The 21,996-nt window shown below is 45.8% G+C and overlaps 1 protein-coding gene across 2 annotated transcripts in view; it reads left to right on the top strand.

The window, feature by feature from the left end:
- The window catches only part of grm7 (glutamate metabotropic receptor 7), a 413,809-nt gene that overhangs the window by 291,508 nt on the left and 100,305 nt on the right, over positions 1-21,996 (top strand). For both annotated transcript variants that reach the window (XM_031825761.1, XM_031825762.1), the window contains exon 7: positions 16,105-16,244. In XM_031825761.1, coding sequence (XP_031681621.1) covers positions 16,105-16,244 — 140 coding nt within the window. The remainder of the gene's footprint in view (positions 1-16,104; positions 16,245-21,996) is intronic.

The following is a 21,996-nucleotide window of genomic DNA, read 5'->3' as shown; positions in this document are numbered from 1 at the left end:
GAGACAGCTAACTCCTTCAACCCAGAAACAGAGACAGCTAACTCCTTCAACTCAGAAACAGAGACAGCTAACTCCTTCAACCCAGAAACAGAGACAGCTAACTACTTCAACCCAGAAACAGAGACAGCTAACTCCTTCAACCCAGAAACAGAGACAGCTAACTCCTTCACCCCAGAAACAGAGACAGCTAACTCCTTCACCCCAGAAACAGAGACAGCTAACTCCTTCACCCCAGAAACAGAGACAGCTAACTCCTTCAACCCAGAAACAGAGACAGCTAACTCCTTCAACCCAGAAACAGAGACAGCTAACTCCTTCAACCCAGAAACAGAGACAGCTAACTCCTTCAACCCAGAAACAGAGACAGCTAACTCCTTCAACCCAGAAACAGAGACAGCTAACTCCTTCAACCCAGAAACAGAGACAGCTAACTCCTTCAACCCAGAAACAGAGACAGCTAACTACTTCAACCCAGAAACAGAGACAGCTAACTCCTTCAACCCAGAAACAGAGACAGCTAACTCTTTCACCCCAGAGACAGCTAACTCCTTCACCCCAGAAACAGAGACAGCTAACTCCTTCACCCCAGAAACAGAGACAGCTAACTCCTTCACCCCAGAAACAGAGTCAGCTAACTCCTTCACCCCAGAAACAGAGATAGCTAACTCCTTCAACCCAGAAACAGAGACAGCTAACTCCTTCAACCCAGAAACAGAGACAGCTAACTCCTTCAACCCAGAAACAGTGACAGCTAACTCCTTCAACCCAGAAACAGAGACAGCTAACTCCTTCAACCCAGAAACAGAGACAGCTAACTCCTTCAACCCAGAAACAGAGACAGCTAACTCCTTCAACCCAGAAACAGAGACAGCTAACTCCTTCACCCCAGAAACAGAGACAGCTAACTCCTTCAACCCAGAAACAGAGACAGCTAACTCCTTCAACCCAGAAACAGAGACAGCTAATTCCTTCACCCCAGAGACAGCTAACTCCTTCACCCCAGAAACAGAGACAGCTAACTCCTTCATCCCAGAAACAGAGACAGCTAACTCCTTCAACCCAGAAACAGAGACAGCTAACTCCTTCAACCCAGAAACAGAGACAGCTAACTCCTTCACCCCAGAGACAGCTAACTCCTTCACCCCAGAAACAGAGACAGCTAACTCCTTCATCCCAGAAACAGAGACAGCTAACTCCTTCACCCCAGAAACAGAGTCGGCTAACTCCTTCACCCCAGAAACAGAGACGGCTAACTCCTTCACCCCAGAAACAGAGACTGCTAACTCATTTTCCCCAGAGACAGAGAGGGCTAACTCCCAACACACCAGAGACTGCTAACTCCCAACACACCAGTGAAGAGACAGCTTCAGTTATTCTCTTCAATTCAATTCAAGGCCCTTTATTGGCATGGGAAACATATGTTAACTTTGCCAAAGCAAGTGAAGTAGATAATATACAAAAGTGAAATAAACAATCAAAATGAACAGTAAACATTACACTCACAGAAGTTATAAATGTCATATTATGTATAAAAACAGTATTGTAAGGATGTGCAAATGGTTAAAGTAAAAAAGGGAAAATAAATCAACATAAATATGGGTTGTATTTACAATGGTGTTTGTTCTTCACCGGTTGCCCTTTTCTTGTGGCAAAAGGTCACAAATCTTGCTGCTGTGATGGCACACTGTGATATTTCACCCAGTAGATATGGGAGTTTATCAAAATCAGGTTTGTTTTCGAATTCTTTGTGGATCTGTGTTTTCTGAGGGAAATATGTGTCTCTAATATAGTCATACATTTGGCAGGAGGTTAGGAAGTGCAGCTCAGTTTCCACCTCATTTTGTGGGCAGTGTGCACATAGCCGGTCTTCTCTTGAGAGCCATGTCTGTCTACGGCGGCCTTTCTCAATAGCAAGGCTATGCTCACTGAGTCTGTATATAGTCAAAGATTTCCTTAAGTTTGGGTCAGTCACAGTGGTCATGTATTCTGCCGACGTGTACTGTGTTTAGGGCCAAATAGCATTCTAGTTTACTCAGTTTTTTTATTAATTCTTTCCAATGTGTTAAGTAATTATCTTTTTGTTTTCTCATGATTTGGTTGGGTCTAACTGTGTTGCTGTCCTGGGGCGCTGTGAGGTCTATTTGTGTTTGTGAACAGAGCCCCAGGACCAGCTTGCTTAGGGGGCTCTTCTCCAGGTTCATCTCTCTGTAGGTGATGGCTTTGTTATGGAAGGTATGGATATCGCTTCCTTTTAGGTGGTTATAGAATTTATCGGCTCTTTTCTGTATTTTTTTATTTAGTGGGTATCGGCCTAATTCTGCTCTGCATACATTATTTGGTGTTTTACGTTGTACACGGAGGATATTTTTGCAGAATTCTGCATGCAGTCTCAATTTGTTGTTTGTCCCAGAAAAACGCATGTCAAAAGTATTATAAATTGATTAGCATTTTAATGATAAGTATTTGACCCCCTCTCAACCAGAAAGATGTCTGGCTCCCAGGTGTCTTTTATACAGGTAACGAGCTGAGATTAGGAGCACACTCTTAAAGGGAATGCTTCTAGTCTCAGTTTGTTACCTGTATAAAAGACACCTGTCCACAGAAGCAATAAATCAATCAGATTCCAAACTCTCCACCATGGCCAAGACTAACGAGCTCTCCAAGGATGTCAGGGACAAGATTGTAGACCTACACAAGGCTGGAATGGGCTACAAGACCATCGCCAAGCAACTTGGTGAGAAGGTGACAACAGTTGGTGCGATTATACTCAAATGGAAGAAACACAAAAGAACTGTCAATGTCCCTCGGCCTGGGGCTCCGTGCAAGATCTCACCTTGTGGAGTTGCAATGATCATGAGAATGGTGAGGAATCAGCCCAGAACTACACGGGAGGATCTTGTCAATGATCTCAAGGCAGCTGGGACCATAGTCACCAAGAAAATAATTGGTAACACACTACGCCATGAAGGACTGAAATCCTGCAGCACCCGCAAGGTCCCCCTGCTCAAGAAAGCACATATGCATGCCCGTCTGAAGTTTGCCAATGAACATCTGAAAGATTCAGAGGACAACTGGGTGAAAGTGTTGTGGTCACATGAGACTAAAATGGAGCTCTTTGGCATCAACTCAATTCGCCGTGTTTGGAGGAGTAGGAATGCTGCCTATGACCCCAAGAACACCGTTCCCACCGTCAAACATGGAGGTGGAAACATTATGCTTTGGGGGTGTTTTTCTGCTAAGGGGACAGGACAACTTCACCGCATCAAAGGGACGGTGGACGGGGCCATGTACCATCAAATCTTGGGTGAGAACCTCCTTCCCTCAGCCAGGGCATTGAAAATGGGTCGTGGATGGGTATTCCAGCATGACAATGACCCAAAACACACGGCCAAGGCAACAAAGGATTGGCTCAAGAAGAAGCACATTAAGAAGAAGGACCATGCCCCAGGACTACCTGACATGATGACTCCTTGCTGTCCCCAGTCCACCTGACCGTGCTGCTGCTCCAGTGTCAACTGTTCTACCTTGTTATTATACGACCATGCTGGTCATTTATGAACATTTGAACATCTTGGCCATGTTCTGTTATAATCTCCACCCGGCACAGCCAGAAGAGGACTGGCCACCCCACATAGCCTGGTTCCTCTCTAGGTTTCTTCCTAGGTTTTGGCCTTTCTAGGGAGTTTTTCCTAGCCACCGTGCTTCTACACCTGCATTGCTTGCTGTTTGGGGTTTTAGGCTGGGTTTCTGTACAGCACTTTGAGATATCAGCTGATGTACGAAGGGCTATATAAATAAATTTGATTTGATTTGATTTGGGCCTGTTTGCCCACTCACGGCCTGGGTGTATGTGTGACTTCCATTTGAGGACCTCTTTGCGGGAGTGGGAGGCATGGGTTGGGAAGGAGGGGCATAGGTCTGATCTGAGGGTGCCTAAATGGGGTGTGGGCATGGTTGACTTGGGGGGGGGGGGGTGTTGATTGGTCGTAAAGGCTGTTCAAGTCCAGGGTGGAGTGGTGGGCCAGGAAAACATTTGTTTTTGAGGCACAGTCTTGGGAAATACTTGCATTTACCCACTGTATTGTATCAGAGTGGACGTCTTTTCGTGGTAGCAGGGTGGAGATAACCACTTGTGCTTTGGGGAAAGTAGAAGAAGCTTTTTCAATCACTCCCTTCAGTGCTGTGGCCACCCTTTCCTGCTGTGCTCTCGGGTCATTTGTGCCTGTGTGTATTATTATGTGGCTAGGTGAACCTAGTTGGTCCTCAGACCGAAGGTCTAGGGTGCGCTGGGTGTTTGGACACCAGAGTTTAGACACTCTGTGTTCGGGATTTTTGTTCTTTCTTGTAAATATGTCCCATTTGAGTCCATTAGGAGTACATTCTGTGTCTTGTGTATTTCCTCAGTGGGTGTTGAGGGGTTTTCAGGAGGGCGGCTGTCAGGGGTGGTGGTCAAAGGGGATGAGATCCCCGAGGCTTAGGGTTCTTCATTTGTTTGTCCCGCTGTGGTTTTGATGCTATGGTCAGGGGTGGGATTTTCTGCAAACTTTTCTGTGGGGGTGGCCACCTCTCTTGTAGGTTGTTCTCTGTCACATGTCATCCCCCTCACCCTCTTCTCCAGCAGTCTGATCCTCTCCTGCTTTGTTCTTCTCCTGCTCTTTGTCCTGTAGATGCTGTCTCACTACAGTCCAGAGTGCAGACATGTCTCTCTCCAGCTCTCCAGGTCTAGTTAAGGGGTTGTTGTTGTGCTGGACTGTTGACTGGGTCTGTGCTGACTGGAGTGTAATCACCTGCTATTCCAGCTCCACCTGTCCTGCCTCCAGCTGGGTGAATGTATCCTTCATTTCAATGAGGGAGTAGTACTCTGTGCTGGGAGGTTGACTTTCCGCTTGGGGTTGCTCGTCTGTGGGGTTTTAAAATGAAGAGGTCTGGTCTGACCAGCTCGGGGTGGGGGTATCTTTCTCAAGGGAGAGTTTCTCTTGCTGAGCTACTTCTTTGATTAGGTGAAAGTCCAGCTGAAACTGTTTGGGTTTGCCCTGTACCAATACTGTTCCAGATTTATAGAGATTTATATTAGCTGACTCAGAGTCCTCGTTGTCTAATATCCTGAGTTTCCACTCCTCGTTAACACCCCCTCTCTTAACAGAGTGGTAGTGTATTAATATAGCACTGTGCTATGCCAGAGGATGGTCTGTGTGGAAGATTAAGTTGCTTATGTTCCCATTTTTAATAACAGTCAGCAAAAAGTGTCTCTTGATTTTCCATAAGGAGCTTCATTCTGCACTATTTTCTTGCCTTATCATTTTTACATACAGAGGGTACTGCATTTTAATTACCTCTGAACAACAGCTTCAAAGACTTCTGCATTTATTTGGGGTAGCCTGTTTGATTCTGATGCCATTGGGCTAAAGGGCTCTGACTCCTCTCACTTGACACGTCAGTGCTAATTGAAGCTGTATCTCCTTGTCCTAGCAGGCTTGGGTGTCCAACTCCTTGTCCTAGCAGGCTTGGGTGTCCAACTCCTTGTCCTAGCAGGCTTGGGTGTCCAACTCCTTGTCCTAGCAGGCTTGGGTGTCCAACTCCTTGTCCTAGCAGGCTTGGGTGTCCAACTCCTTGTCCTAGCAGGCTTGGTAGTCCATCTCCTTGTCCTAGCAGGCTTGGTAGTCCAACTCCTTGTCCTAGCAGGCTTGGTAGTCCAACTCCTTGTCCTAGCAGGCTTGGTAGTCCATCTCCTAGTCCTAGCAGGCTTGGTAGTCCATCTCCTTGTCCTAGCAGGCTTGGTAGTCCATCTCCTTGTCCTAGCAGGCATGGTAGTCCATCTCTTTGTCCTAGCAGGCATGGTAGTCCATCTCCTTGTCCTAGCAGGCTTGATAGTCCATCTCCTTGTCCTAGCAGGCTTGGTAGTCCATCTCCTTGTCCTAGAAGGCTTGGTAGTCCATCTCCTTGTCCTAGCAGGCTTGGTAGTCCAACTCCTTGTCCTAGCAGGCTTGGTAGTCCATCTCCTTGTCATAGCAGGCTTGGTAGTCCATCTCCTTGTCCTAGCAGGCTTGGTAGTCCATCTCCTTGTCCTAGAAGGCTTGGTAGTCCATCTCCTTGTCCTAGCAGGCTTGGTAGTCCATCTCCTTGTCATAGCAGGCTTGGTAGTCCATCTCCTTGTCCTAGCAGGCTTGGTAGTCCATCTCCTTGTCATAGCAGGCTTGGTAGTCCATCTCCTTGTCCTAGCAGGCTTGGTAGTCCATCTCCTTGTCCTAGAAGGCTTGGTAGTCCATCTCCTTGTCCTAGCAGGCTTGGTAGTCCATCTCCTTGTGCTAGCAGGCTTGGTAGTCTAACTCCTTGTCCTAGCAGGCTTGGTAGTCCATCTCCTTGTCCTAGCAGGCTTGGTAGTCCAACTCCTTGTCCTAGCAGGCTTGGTAGTCCATCTCCTTGTCCTAGCAGGCTTGGTAGTCCATCTCCTTGTCCTAGCAGGCTTGGTAGTCCATCTCCTTGTCCTAGCAGGCTTGGTAGTCCATCTCCTTGTCCTAGCAGGCTTGGTAGTCCAACTCCTTGTCCTAGCAGGCTTGGTAGTCCATCTCCTTGTCCTAGCAGGCTTGGTAGTCCATCACCTTGTCCTAGCAGGCTTGGTAGTCCATCTCCATGTCCTAGCAGGCTTGGTAGTCCATCTCCATGTCCTAGCAGGCTTGGGTGTCCAACTCCTTGTCCTAGCAGGCTTGGTAGTCCAACTCCTTGTCCTAGCAGGCTTGGTAGTCCATCTCCTTGTCCTAGCAGGCTTGGTAGTCCATCACCTTGTCCTAGCAGGCTTGGTAGTCCAACTCCTTGTCCTAGCAGGCTTGGGTGTCCAACTCCTTGTCCTAGCAGGCTTGGTAGTCCAACTCCTTGTCCTAGCAGGCTTGGTAGTCCAACTCCTTGTCCTAGCAGGCTTGGTAGTCCATCTCCTAGTCCTAGCAGGCTTGGTAGTCCATCTCCTTGTCCTAGCAGGCTTGGTAGTCCATCTCCTTGTCCTAGCAGGCATGGTAGTCCATCTCTTTGTCCTAGCAGGCATGGTAGTCCATCTCCTTGTCCTAGCAGGCTTGGTAGTCCATCTCCTTGTCCTAGCAGGCTTGGTAGTCCATCTCCTTGTCCTAGAAGGCTTGGTAGTCCATCTCCTTGTCCTAGCAGGCTTGGTAGTCCAACTCCTTGTCCTAGCAGGCTTGGTAGTCCATCTCCTTGTCATAGCAGGCTTGGTAGTCCATCTCCTTGTCCTAGCAGGCTTGGATATCCATCTCCTTGTCCTAGAAGGCTTGGTAGTCCATCTCCTTGTCCTAGCAGGCTTGGTAGTCCATCTCCTTGTCATAGCAGGCTTGGTAGTCCATCTCCTTGTCCTAGCAGGCTTGGTAGTCCATCTCCTTGTCATAGCAGGCTTGGTAGTCCATCTCCTTGTCCTAGCAGGCTTGGTAGTCCATCTCCTTGTCCTAGAAGGCTTGGTAGTCCATCTCCTTGTCCTAGCAGGCTTTGTAGTCCATCTCCTTGTCCTAGCAGGCTTGGTAGTCTAACTCCTTGTCCTAGCAGGCTTGGTAGTCCATCTCCTTGTCCTAGCAGGCTTGGTAGTCCAACTCCTTGTCCTAGCAGGCTTGGTAGTCCATCTCCTTGTCCTAGCAGGCTTGGTAGTCCATCTCCTTGTCCTAGCAGGCTTGGTAGTCCAACTCCTTGTCCTAGCAGGCTTGGTAGTCCATCTCCTTGTCCTAGCAGGCTTGGTAGTCCAACTCCTTGTCCTAGCAGGCTTGGTAGTCCATCTCCTTGTCCTAGCAGGCTTGGTAGTCCATCTCCTTGTCCTAGCAGGCTTGGTAGTCCATCTCCATGTCCTAGCAGGCTTGGTAGTCCATCTCCATGTCCTAGCAGGCTTGGTAGTCCAACTCGGCATTCAGTCCTCATAAAGTAAAGGATATCATTGTAATGTATTTTTCTTCTCGGCTTTTGAATATAAAATATAGCTTTAGACTAAACATTACTCACTCAGTTCCAGGTTGGATGGTGTTTTCAGTTTGTTTGCCAGAGCATTTGCTGTATAGCTTGGGCCTTCCAGGTAATTCCGTCATCCATCCAAAATCAGGTTGTAGGCTTTGATCTGGAGCGAAGTTTATGCTGTGGAGGGTAGAATCCTGTCCCTGACAAAACAAATCAAAGTTTACAGTGGCTTGCAAAATGATTCACCCCCCTTGGCATTTTTCCAATTTTGTTGCCTTACAAATTAAAATATTAAAATATATCTTTGGGGGGTTTGTATCATTTGATTTACACAACACCTTGAAGATAAAAACATATTTTTTATTGTGAAACAAACAAAAAATAACACAACCCCCCCCCCCTCCAAAGTCAATACTTTGTAGAGCCACCTTTTGCAGCAAATGCAGCTGCACGTCTCTTGGGGTATGTCTCTATAAGCTTGACACATCTAGCCACTGAGACCTTTGCCCATTCTTCAAGGTAAAACTGGTGTACAGCAATCTTTAAGTCATTCCACAGATTCCCAATAGAATTGAGGTTTGGGCAATGACTAGGCCATTCCATGACATTTAAATGTTTCCACTTAAACCACTCAAGTCCTGCTTTAGCTGTATTCTCAGGGCCATTGTCCTGCTGGAAGGTTTCCATCAAGAATTTCCCTGTATTTAGCACCATCCATCATTACTTCAATTCTGACCAGTTTCCCAGTTCCTGCCGTTGAAAAACATTCTCACAGCTTGATGCTGCCACCACTATTCTTCACTGTGGAGATGGTGTTCACGGGGTGATGAGGGGTGTTGGGTTTACATTTTCCTTGATGGCCAAAAATCTAAATTTCAGTCTCATCTGACCAGAGTACCTTCTTCCATATGTTTGGGGAGTCTCCCACATGCCTTTTGGTGAACACCAAACGTGTTTGCTTATTTTTTTCTTTAAACAATGGCTTTTTTTCTGGCCACTCTTCTGTAAAGCCCAGCTCTGTGGAGTGTATGGCTTAAAGTGGTCCTATGGACAGATACTCCAATCTCCTCTGTGGAGCTTTGCAGCTCCTTCAGAGTTATCTTTAGTCTCTTTGTTGCCTCTCTGATTAATGCCCTCCTTGCCTGGTTCATGAGTTTTGGTGGGCAGTCCTCTCTTGGCAGGTTTGTTGTGGTGCCATATTCTTTCCATTTTATAATATTGGATTTAATGGTGCTCTGTAGGATGTTCAAAGTTTCTGATATTTTTTCATAACCCAACACTGATCTGTACTTCTCCACAACTTTGTCACTGAACTGTTTGGAGAGCTCCTTGACACTTAGATTGCACACAGGTGGACTTTATTTAACTAATTATTTGACTTCTGAAGGTAATTGGTTGCACCATATCTTATTTAGGGTTTTCCTAGCAAAGGTGTTGAATACATATGCACGTACCACTTTTCCATTTTTTTATTGTTTTACTTCACCAATTTGGACTATTTTGTATATGTCCATTACTTGCAATCCAAATAAAAATAAATTTACTTTACAGGTTGTAATGCCTCAAAATAGGAAAAATGCCAAAGGGAATGAATACTTTTGCAAAGCACTGTATCTAACGCCAAATCTAAATTTTTGCAAGAACATGCTGAAAACTACAGGAGCTCATTTGCTCATGACCTTGCTGTCCTCTGTCTCTTCTCCATCACCCCAATGAAGAGACACCATCAGTTATTCTCTTCTCTATCTCCATCACCCCAGTGAAGAGACAGGGACATCAGTCATTGTGTGAGAGAGGAGATAATGAAGCATGAAGCGACTAGGTACCAAGGAGTAACAGGCTTCCATCCACCCACACTGCACAGCAGGTACAGTGGGACTCGGCAGTTGCAGTCTTTTGTACTGTCTTAGAATCTTACCTTAACCATCCTTACTTTCACAGTACCCGAAAACATTTGTAAAAAAAATAAAAAATGTCCTACCTTAGTTTTCAAAACCTCCCACAATGCCTCTCCGCATGTCAGGTCCATTTAACTCCTGAGAGTCAATTTCTTGCTCAAAGCTATGAGCGTTTAGCCTCCTTCTAATGCTATTCTGAAGACTCTGGCTGTAGTGTCTATTTCTTCGAGTGTTAACTGTAACCTGGTTGTCCTCTTTAGCCTTGTCTACAAGGCTTGCTGCCAAATGTGCCTTGGTTCAGCATGTTCAAAAACCTTTTTTCTGAGTGCTCTTTGTTGTTGTTATATATATTATTTTTTACATCCGAGGCACATGACGTTCATTTACTGTACATCGCACCCACTCAGTTGCCAGTTTAATCCCTCCAGTCATTTCTAGACCGAAGCTCCCTACCTTTTGGCATGTTCTACAGCCCAACGTTTAATGATGCATGACAAGCCAGGGGTTATACATTTGCTTGTTCTTGAACTGCAAATTGCACCTGCTCCGAGCACTTCGTCAGTGGATGCACTTCCCCCCTCCCCCCAAGCTCCCCGCCTTCTTCTCCCACTGAGTCTGACTCGCCTACTAACTAGTGGAGGGATTAGCAGCGCTGCTAGCTAAGGCATCGAGATCAGGAACAGTTTGCCCCCCACTCCTCCCCTCTTCTCCTCCTCTTATCCTGGATTAGCAGCACTGCTAGCTAAGGCATCGACATCAGGAACAGTTTGCCACCCTCTCCTCTTATCCTGGATTAGCAGCGCTGCTAGCTAAGGCGTCGACATCTGGAACAGTTTGCCCCCCACTCCTCTCCTCTTCTCCTGGATTAGCAGCACTGCTAGCAAAGGCATTGACATCAGGAACAGTTTTCCCCCCTCTCCTCTCCTCTTCTCCTCCTCTTCTCCTGGATTAGCAGCGCTGCTAGCTAAGGCATTGACATCAGGAACAGTTTGCCACCCTCTCCTCTTCTCCTGGATTAGCAGCGCTGCTAGCTAAGGCATTGACATCAGGAACAGTTTTCCCCCCACACCTCTCCTCTTCTCCTCCTCTTCTCCTGGATTAGCAGCACTGCTAGCTAAGGCATCGACATTAGGAACAGTTTTCCCCCCACTCCTCTCCTCTTCTCCTCCTCTTCTCCTGGATTAGCAGCACTGCTAGCTAAGGCATTGACATCAGGAACAGTTTCCCCTCCACTCCTCTCCTCCTCGTCTTCTCCTGGATTAGCAGCGCTGCTAGCTAAGGCATTGACATCAGGAACAGTTTTCCCCCCACTCCTCTCCTCCTCGTCTTCTCCTGGATTAGCAGCGCTGCTAGCTAAGGCATTGACATCAGGAACAGTTTGCCCCCCACTCCTCTCCTCTCCTCCATCAGTGAAAGTTCTCTGGCTTTTTCTGTTTTCGATTCACCGTCTTTTTCTGGATTTTGGGACTTGAAAAATGTCATCAATCTTAATTAGCTTTTTCTTATCCATTATTTATTTGGCTTTCCCATGATTTAAATTCAGTAGGGAGATATCTAGCCTAGGCTACTTAACTTTATTATGTAAGGACCTCTTCACTAGCTGACCACCACCCCATAACCTTTTTGTTTTTTTTCACCTTTATTTAACCAGGTAGGCTAGTTGAGAACAAGTTCTCATTTACAACTGTGACCTGGCCAGGATAAAGCAAAGCAGTGCGACACAAACAAGAGTTACACACGGAATAAACCAGTTTATACCACAATAGAAACATTTACAAGTAAGAGACCAGGTCTGGAATCAGTGTGTCAGGATAGGATGATTAAACAGAAGGATCACGATGCTTTTACAAATTGTCTTTCTGGGGGGGTTGGAGAAAGAACGAGGTGGCAACTTGATTCAACACCAATCGCTTTTATTAGAATGTCTGAAGTGCGAACAGTGAAACAATTAAGAAATCATGCCGCGAGAGGTACCGGAATAAATAGGTGCCTGAACAAACAAAGTCAGATCTGAGAGGTGCTAGAATAAAGCATTGCCGGAGACAGTGTTTTCCACCACCATCAACAAAACACCAAATGATGGAATTTCTTGTGGAAGAATGGTGTTGCATCCATCTAATAGTAGAAAATAAGCCAATTCACATTAAAGTCATTCTGGCTCGTGGGCCTAGTGGTTAGAACGCTGGGCCAGCAAACAGATCCCTGAGCTGACAAGGTAAAAATCTGTCGTTCAGAGCAAGGCAGTTGACCCACTGTTCCCCGGGTGCTGAGGATGTGGATGTCGACTTTGGCAGCGCCCTCCCCCCTCACAACACCTCTCTGATTCAGAGGGGTTGAAGGCATTTAGTTGTACAACTGACTAGTTACCTCCCTCCCCCTTGTGGTGACCCAATGCCCTTTTAAGACACTTTATGTTGGGGTTTCCAGTATTTTGGCAGTTATGTGTACGTTTCCAGTATTTTGGCAGTTATGTGTACGTTTCCAGTATTTTGGCTGTTATGTGTACGTTTCCAGTATTTTGGCAGTTATGTGTACGTTTCCAGTATTTTGGCAGGTATGTGTACGTTTCCAGTATTTTGGCAGTTATGTGTGCCTCCAATTTGTCGAGATGTTTCTTGAGATGAGTGTATATATATATTCTGTGCAATAGACTATAGTTGCACTTACGTATGTGCACCAGTCAACTGTGTTCAGCTCTAAAGGGTTGGGATTGGTAACCTTATTCTTCAGCTTGAATTGTCTCCACCTGCACAGCTGAATTGCTAACTTTTCAGGGGCACGAACGTCAAGACGAGCGGACCAAAGGAGCAGCTTGCATTGAGTTCCACATATTTTTTTAATCCGAAGTGAAACTAGAAACAAAACCACAAAACTTACAAAGACCGTGACGACGTAGTGCCCAAACACACTAACACAAACTGTATCCCACCAAGCAGGTGGGAGATAGGGCTTCCTAAATATGATCCCCAATTAGAGGCAACGATTACCAGCTGCCTCTAATTGGGAACCATACAAATCCACCAACATAGAAATGCACATTATAGAACACCCCCCCCCCCCCCCTAGTCACACCCTGAACAAAACCACTATAGAGAATCCAAGGGCTCTCTATGGTCAGGGCGTGACACACAGCTGGCTAAGATGTTCTCAAGAGGGTGGTTTTGTGTGTGTTTGCGATACAGAGGTACAGCCTGGGTCTCCATTTAGAATAGTATAATACACACACAAAAAAGTAATCGAAATGTGGTTGTGTATCAGCAGTTTTCCTCTTCTCATGTCAGTCAATGACAGTCACTCAATTAGCCCATATCGGCAAAAAAACATTTTAGATTTGTACGTTAGTCTAAGCAGCTATCTATACTTGTTGTAATCTTGGTCGAATTACTGACCAAGCACACAGGGAACGTGCCCAGAGGCCCTGACCTACAGGGAGCCTCCATTGATTTTGTTTGACACTCTCACTCAGATATCATATTACCTTGGTGGAAGTCATGGACACATGTGTCCAATTACAGAAAACTAAGGGTGGTGGTATGTAGACTACTGTAATATGAAGATGTGGTGGTATGTAGACTACTGTAATATGAAGATGTGGTGGTGGTATGTAGACTACTGTAATATGAAGATGTGGTGGTGGTATGTAGACTACTGTAATATGAAGATGTGGTGGTATGTAGACTACTGTAATATGAAGATGTGGTGGTGGTATGTAGACTACTGTAATATGATGATGTGGTGGTGTGTGTAGACTACTGTAATATGAAGATGTGGTGGTGGTATGTAGACTACTGTAATATGATGATGTGGTGGTGTGTGTAGACTACTGTAATATGAAGATGTGGTGGTGGTATGTAGACTACTGTAATATGAAGATGTGGTGGTGGTATGTAGACTACTGTAATATGAAGATGTGGTGGTGGTATGTAGACTACTGTAATATGAAGATGTGGTGGTGGTATGTAGACTACTGTAATATGAAGATGTGGTGGTGGTATGTAGACTACTGTAATATGAAGATGTGGTGGTGGTATGTAGACTACTGTAATATGAAGATGTGGTGGTGGTATGTAGACTACTGTAATATGAAGATGTGGTGGTGGTGTGTAGACTACTGTAATATGAAGATGTGGTGGTGTGTAGACTACTGTAATATGAAGATGTGGTGGTGGTATGTAGACTACTGTAATATGAAGATGTGGTGGTGTGTAGACTACTGTAATATGAAGATGTGGTGGTGTGTAGACTCCTGTAATATGAAGATGTGGTGGTGTGTAGACTACTGTAATATGAAGATGTGGTGGTGGTATGTAGACTACTGTAATATGAAGATGTGGTGGTATGTAGACTACTGTAATATGAAGATGTGGTGGTATGTAGACTACTGTAATATGAAGATGTGGTGGTGTGTGTAGACTACTGTAATATGAAGATGTGGTGGTGTGTAGACTACTGTAATATGAAGATGTGGTGGTGGTATGTAGACTACTGTAATATGAAGATGTGGTGGTATGTAGACTACTGTAATATGATGATGTGGTGGTGGTGTGTTGACTACTGTAACATCAAGATGTGGTGGTGGTATGTAGACTACTGTAATATGAAGATGTGGTGGTGTGTAGATTACTGTAATATGAAGATGTGGTGTTTTGTAGACTACTGTAATCTGAAGATGTAGTGGTGTGTAGACTACTGTAATATGAAGATGTGGTGGTATGTAGACTACTGTAATATGAAGATGTGGTGGTGTGTAGACTACTGTAATATGAAGATGTGGTGGTGTGTAGACTACTGTAATATGAAGATGTGGTGGTGGTATGTAGACTACTGTAATATGAAGATGTGGTGGTGTGTAGACTACTGTAATATGAAGATGTGGTGGTGGTATGTAGACTACTGTAATATGAAGATGTGGTGGTGGTGTGTAGACTACTGTAATATGAAGATGTGGTGGTGTGTAGACTACTGTAATATGAAGATGTGGTGGTATGTAGACTACTGTAATATGAAGATGTGGTGGTGTGTAGATTACTGTAATATGAAGATGTGGTGGTGTGTAGACTACTGTAATATGAAGATGTGGTGGTATGTAGACTACTGTAATATGAAGATGTGGTGGTATGTAGACTACTGTAATATGAAGATGTGGTGGTTGGAGTTGGAGAAAAAGCTGTAGTGGTTACTTCAGCCCTGTATAGGACAGACTGTTGGTGTGTTTACTTCAGCCCTGTATAGGACAGACTGTTGGTGTGTTACCTGCAGCCCTGTATAGGACAGACTGTTGGTGTGTTACCTGCAGCCCTGTATAGGACAGACTGTTGGTGTGTTACCTGCAGCCCTGTATAGGCCAGACTGTTGTTGTGTTTACTTCAGCCCTGTATAGGACAGACTGTTGGTGTGTTTACTGCAGCCCTGTATAGGCCAGACTGTTGGTGTGTTTACTGCAGCCCTGTATAGGACAGACTGTTGGTGTGTTACCTGCAGCCCTGTATAGGACAGACTGTTGGTGTGTTACCTGCAGCCCTGTATAGGACAGACTGTTGGTGTGTTACCTGCAGCCCTGTATAGGACAGACTGTTGGTGTGTTTACTTCAGCCCTGTATAGGACAGACTGTTGGTGTGTTTACTGCAGCCCTGTGATCCTAGCTGCCAGAGGCTACGTAGTAATAATGCTACAACAGGAAACAGAAGCGGCACAAACCTGGAAGACTCTCTCTCTCACACACACACACACACACACACACACACACACACACACACACCTGGAAAACTATCAGGGCGTACCAGCTCAGTTCATAACCCTGTCCTGAGGCAGAGACCAGACAGACAGACAGACAGGCAGGCAGACATACAGACAGACAGACAGGCAGGCAGGCAGGCAGGCAGGCAGGCAGGCAGGCAGGCAGGCAGGCAGGCAGGCAGGCAGGCAGGCAGGCAGACAGACAGACAGACAGACAGACAGACAGACAGACAGACAGACAGACAGACAGACAGACAGACAGACAGACAGACAGACAGACAGACAGACAGACAGACAGACAGACAGGCAGGCAGGCAGGCAGGCAGGCAGGCAGGCAGGCAGACAGACAGACAGAAAAGCCTTCACCACGGGTTGGACTTGGTGTGGAAAGACAAGAGACAAACACACGTGCATCACATTGTGACACACATTGAGCCTTTCCTCTTGCCAATAACTCTCTATTTTTCCTTCAGCTTGACACTTCGGCCTATTACGATCAACACTATGTTTGTGATGTCATTCCCGATACAGGAAGTGCAGGGACGTCTGTGACATTCAACAAGAACGGAGATGCACCGGGACGTTACGACCTGTTCCAGTACCAGATGGACAACAACAGCTCCCCGGGATACAAGAACATTGGACAGTGGATGGAAACGCTACAGCTCAACGTGAGTACTCTATGTGTTGTAATTTATGGTAAGTGTCTGTGGTGTGTCTGTATGTGTGTGTGTGTGTGTGGTGTGTCTGTATGTGTGGTGTGTCTGTGTGTGTGGTGTGTGTGTGTGGTGTGTCTGTGTGTGAGTGTGTGTGTGTGTGTGTGTGGTGTGTCTGTGTGTGAGTGTGTGTGTGTGTGTGTGGTGTGTCTGTGTGTGTGTGTGTGGTGTGTCTGTATGTGTGGTGTGTCTGTGTGTGAGTGTGTGTGTGTGTGTGTGTGGTGTGTCTGTGTGTGAGTGTGTGTGTGTGTGTGGTGTGTCTGTCTGTGTGTGTGTGTGTGGTGTGTGTGTGGTGTGTCTATGTGTGTGTGTGTGGTGTGTGTGTGTGTGTGTGTGTGTGTGTGTGTGTGTGTGTGTGTGTGTGTGTGTGTGTCTGTGTGTGAGTGTGTGTGTGTGTGTGTGTGTGTGTGTGTGTGTGTGCGTGCGTGCGCATGTGTAATTGGGTTGATATGAACCCCACGCCTAACCATAATCCCATGAGGTAATCCGTGTGATTCAAGGATAACATTTAGATTTGGACGCCTTATACAAGGCTACGAGTGTGTGTGTGTGTGTGTGTGCATGTGTGCGTTTGCGTGCGAGCATTTTCGTGCATTCATCTGCGGTTACATACATTATCTGCTTGTGTTCATGTGAGTATACCGTAACCAGAGCAAACCCATAGATTTGAAAGACTCCTGCTATCTAAGAGGACATCGACATGTGAACCTTACAGACTGTGTGGTCTCTCTGTTAGTGGATAGATGGTACACATCTGTAATGATTGTCACCGTAATCCTAATTCATTAACCACATCACACTGTGAAGTCCATGGAGAACAAGAGCACCTCCTCCCAGCTGCCCACTGCACTGAGGCTAGGTAACACGGTCACCACCGATAAATCCATGATTATCGAAAACTTCAATAAGCATTTCTCAACGGCTGGCCATGCCTTCCGCCTGGCTACTCCAACCTCGGCCAACAGCTCCGCCCCCCCCGCAGCTCCTCGCCCAAGCCTCTCCAGGTTCTCCTTTACCCAAATCCAGATAGCAGATGTTCTGAAAGAGCTGCAAAACCTGGACCCGTACAAATCAGCTGGGCTTGACAATCTGGACCCTCTATTTCTGAAACTATCCGCCGCTATTGTCGCAACCCCTATTACCAGCCTGTTAAACCTCTCTTTCATATCGTCTGAGATCCCCAAGGATTGGAAAGCTGCCGCAGTCATCCCCCTCTTCAAAGGGGGAGACACCCTGGACCCAAACTGTTACAGACCTATATCCATCCTGCCCTGCCTATCTAAGGTCTTCGAAAGCCAAGTCAACAAACAGGTCACTGACCATCTTGAATCCCATCGTACCTTCTCCGCTGTGCAATCTGGTTTCCGAGCCGGTCACGGGTGCACCTCAGCTACACTCAAGGTACTAAACGATATCATAACCGCCATCGATAAAAGACAGTACTGTGCAGCCGTCTTCATCGACCTTGCCAAGGCTTTCGACTCTGTCAATCACCATATTCTTATCGGCAGACTCAGTAGCCTCGGTTTTTCGGATGACTGCCTTGCCTGGTTCACCAATTACTTTGCAGACAGAGTTCAGTGTGTCAAATCGGAGGGCATGCTGTCCGGTCCTCTGGCAGTCTCTATGGGGGTGCCACAGGGTTCAATTCTCGGGCCGACTCTTTTCTCTGCATATATCAATGATGTTGCTCTTGCTGCGGGCGATTCCCTGATCCACCTCTACGCAGACGACACCATTCTATATACTTTCGGCCCGTCATTGGACACTGTGCTATCTAACCTCCAAATGAGCTTCAATGCCATACAACACTCCTTCCGTGGCCTCCAACTGCTCTTAAACGCTAGTAAAACCAAATGCATGCTTTTCAACCGATCGCTGCCTGCACCCGCATGCCCGACTAGCATCACCACCCTGGATGGTTCCGACCTTGAATATGTGGACATCTATAAGTACCTAGGTGTCTGGCTAGACCGCAAACTCTCCTTCCAGACTCATATCAAACATCTCCAATCGAAAATCAAATCAAGAGTCGGCTTTCTATTCCGCAACAAAGCCTCCTTCACTCACGCCGCCAAGCTTACCCTAGTAAAACTGACTATCCTACCGATCCTCGACTTCGGCGATGTCATCTACAAAATGGCTTCCAACACTCTACTCAGCAAACTGGATGCAGTCTATCACAGTGCCATCCGTTTTGTCACTAAAGCACCTTATACCACCCACCACTGCGACTTGTATGCTCTAGTCGGCTGGCCCTCGCTACATATTCGTCGCCAGACCCACTGGCTCCAGGTCATCTACAAGTCCATGCTAGGTAAAGCTCCGCCTTATCTCAGTTCACTGGTCACGATGGCAACACCCATCCGTAGCACGCGCTCCAGCAGGTGTATCTCACTGATCATCCCTAAAGCCAACACCTCATTTGGCCGCCTTTCGTTCCAGTACTCTGCTGCCTGTGACTGGAACGAATTGCAAAAATCGCTGAAGTTGGAGACTATTATCTCCCTCACCAACTTCAAACATCAGCTATCTGAGCAGCTAACCGATCGCTGCAGCTGTACATAGTCTATTGGTAAATAGCCCACCCATTTTCACCTACCTCATCCCCATACTGTTTTTATTTATTTACTTTTCTGCTCTTTTGCACACCAATATCTCTACCTGTACATGACCATCTGATCATTTATCACTCCAGTGTTAATCTGCAAAATTGTAATTATTCGCCTACCTCCTCATGCCTTTTGCACACATTGTATATAGACTTCCCCTTTTTTTCTACTGTGTTATTGACTTGTTAATTGTTTACTCCATGTGTAACTCTGTGTTGTCTGTTCACACTGCTATGCTTTATCTTGGCCAGGTCGCAGTTGCAAATGAGAACTTGTTCTCAACTAGCCTACCTGGTTAAATAAAGGTGAAATAAAAAAATAAAAAATAAAAATCACCCACCTACCTCTAAACCTAATTAATTTACCCCAACACCCACCTGCCCCTAATCCTAATTCATTAACCACAACACCCACCTGCCTCCTAATCCTAATTCATTAACCACAACACTCACCTTCCTCTAATCCTAATTCATTAACCACATCACCCACCTGCCTCTAATCCTAATTCATTAAACAAAACACCCACATGCCTCTAATCCCAATTCATTAACCACAACACCCACCTGCCTCGGCTCCAGTTTCATTAACCACATCACCCACCTGCCTCTAATCCTAATTCATTAACCACAACACCCACCTGCCCCTAATCTGAATTCATTAACCACAACACCCACATGCCTCTAATCCTAATTCATTAACCACATCACCCACCTGCCCCTAATCCTAATTCATTAACCACATCACCCACCTGCCCCTAATCCTTATTCATTAACCACAACACCCACCTGCCCCTAATCCTAATCCTAATTCATTAACCACAACACTCACATGCCTCTAATCCTAGTTCATTAACCACAACACCCACCTGCCTCTAATCCTAATTCATTAAACAAAACACCCACCTGCCTCTAATCCTAATTCATTAACCACATCACCCACCTGCCTCTAATCCTAATTCGTTAACCACAACACCCACCTGCCTCTAAATCTGTGTCGTAAACTACATCACCCACCTGCCTCTAAATCTGTGTCGTAAACTACATCACCCACCTGCCTCTAAATCTGTTTCGTAAACTACATCACCCACCTGCCTCTAAATCTATTTCGTAAACCACAGCATCCACCTGCCTCTAATCCTAATTCATTAACCACAACACCCACCTGCCTCTAATCCTAATTCATTAACCACAACACCCACCTGCCTCTAATCCCAATTCATTAACCACATAACCCACCTGCCTCTAATCCTAATTCATTAACCACAATACCCACCTGCCTCTAAATCTGTTTCGTAAACTACAGCACCCACCTGCCTTAGCTCCAGTTTCATTAACCACATCACCCACCTGCCTCTAAATCTGTTTCGTAAACTACATCACCCACTGTCATGTTCTAATCATCGTTCGTATGTGTTTTCCTTGTTTTAGTGTTGGTCAGGACGTGAGCTGGGTGGGCATTCTATGTTTCATGTCTAGTTTGTCTATTTCTATGTCTGGCCTGATATGGTTCTCAATCAGAGGCAGGTGTTAGTCATTGTCTCTGATTGGGAACCATATTTAGGTAGCCTGGGTTTCACTGTGTGTTTGTGGGTGATTGTTCCTGTCTCTGTGTTTGCACCAGATAGGACTGTTTCGGTTTTCGTTACGTTCATTTACGTTCTTTGTTTTGTAGTGTTTGTATTGATTCGTGTTTTTACGTTTGTTTATTAAACATGGATCGCAATCTACACGCCGCATTTTGGTCCGACTCTCCTTCACCACAAGAGAACTGTTACACCCACCTGCCTCTAAATCTGTTTCGTAAACCACAGCATCCACCTGCCTCTAATCCTAATTCATTAACCACAAAACCCACCTGCCTCTAAATCTGTTTCGTAAACCACAGCATCCACCTGCCTCGGCTCCCATTTCTCATTCAGAACCATTGCTGTTTCCCTGTCTCCTTTGTGGAGCACTGCTGTTGTCCAGGCCCGATAGGACATAGTGTACCAACGTGCTTTTTGGGATACAACCCACGTCTCTTCTCTGGTCTGTGCTGCTTCCCAGCAGCAGTAAATGATTCACCTCCACTCTCCACAAGTAAGACAGATGTATCATATTCCAGCATTCCAGCCTTAAAATGGGTTCATCACACCGACCTCTGTTTGTTATTGGAGCCGTACTCTCAGGCCACTATGGGCATGGCTCTGGTTTACGTGGTTCCCTATTCCCTACGTAGTGCATTACTTTTGACCAGGCCTCATCGCTCTGCACTATAAAGTTAATAGGTTACCATTTGGTACGAAACCTTTGGTGAGTCTGCAGATTAAAACCCGTTTGCCGTATCGGCTCAGGCTTGTTTGGCCCAGTTAATAACAGCGGAGGACAATAAGTAGTCATGTCTGAATAATCGCTTCTTTGAAGAGAGACAGTAACCTTTGATTGAACTATACATTACACATTCATGTATAGGAGACAAATCATGCCTCAGGGGAGATGCACTCATTATAACTGTATAATGTAGCGACATTAACCCAACACCTAGTGACCTCATCAAGAGATTGGAGCCTATTGGTGTAGCGGTTAAGGTGTTTGGTTTGACTGTCGATGGGCACGGTTTTGAATCCCCGTTGGGGCTACACACGACTTTGCTTCAGTATATAAATGACTGTATAGCTAGCGCCTAGCCTAGTGCTGACACACATCCTTCAGTTCTGTTTTCTCACAGGATGTGTCCCAAAACACCATATTCCCTATTTAGTGCACTACTTTTGACCAAAAGCCTTATGCGCCCTGGTCAAATGTAGTGCACTACATAGGGAACAGGGTGCCGATTTGGGAGGCAACCCTCACCTTACAGACTGGTTGGTTTCCTCATGACAACCCTTCTGCCTTAGTGGGATGGGAAAACATGTACGCTGTGGAAATGTTGCATGCTAATAGATCTATGTAGATTATACATGACACGTTGATCATGTTGTTCTCATCTTTGTTCATGTATGTATTGATTAGCTAAATACACACAGGATTTGTATGTTAAGTCACTTGGTATTATAATGTTAACACAGCTACACATGTCACATCGGGGTGAGTTTGTGAGTCAGTAGTGGTATTAAT

This window comes from Oncorhynchus kisutch, linkage group LG5, assembly GCF_002021735.2.
Source record: "Oncorhynchus kisutch isolate 150728-3 linkage group LG5, Okis_V2, whole genome shotgun sequence".
Classification (NCBI taxonomy): Eukaryota; Metazoa; Chordata; class Actinopteri; order Salmoniformes; family Salmonidae; genus Oncorhynchus; species Oncorhynchus kisutch.
This window is presented reverse-complemented; position numbering and strand designations above follow the sequence as displayed.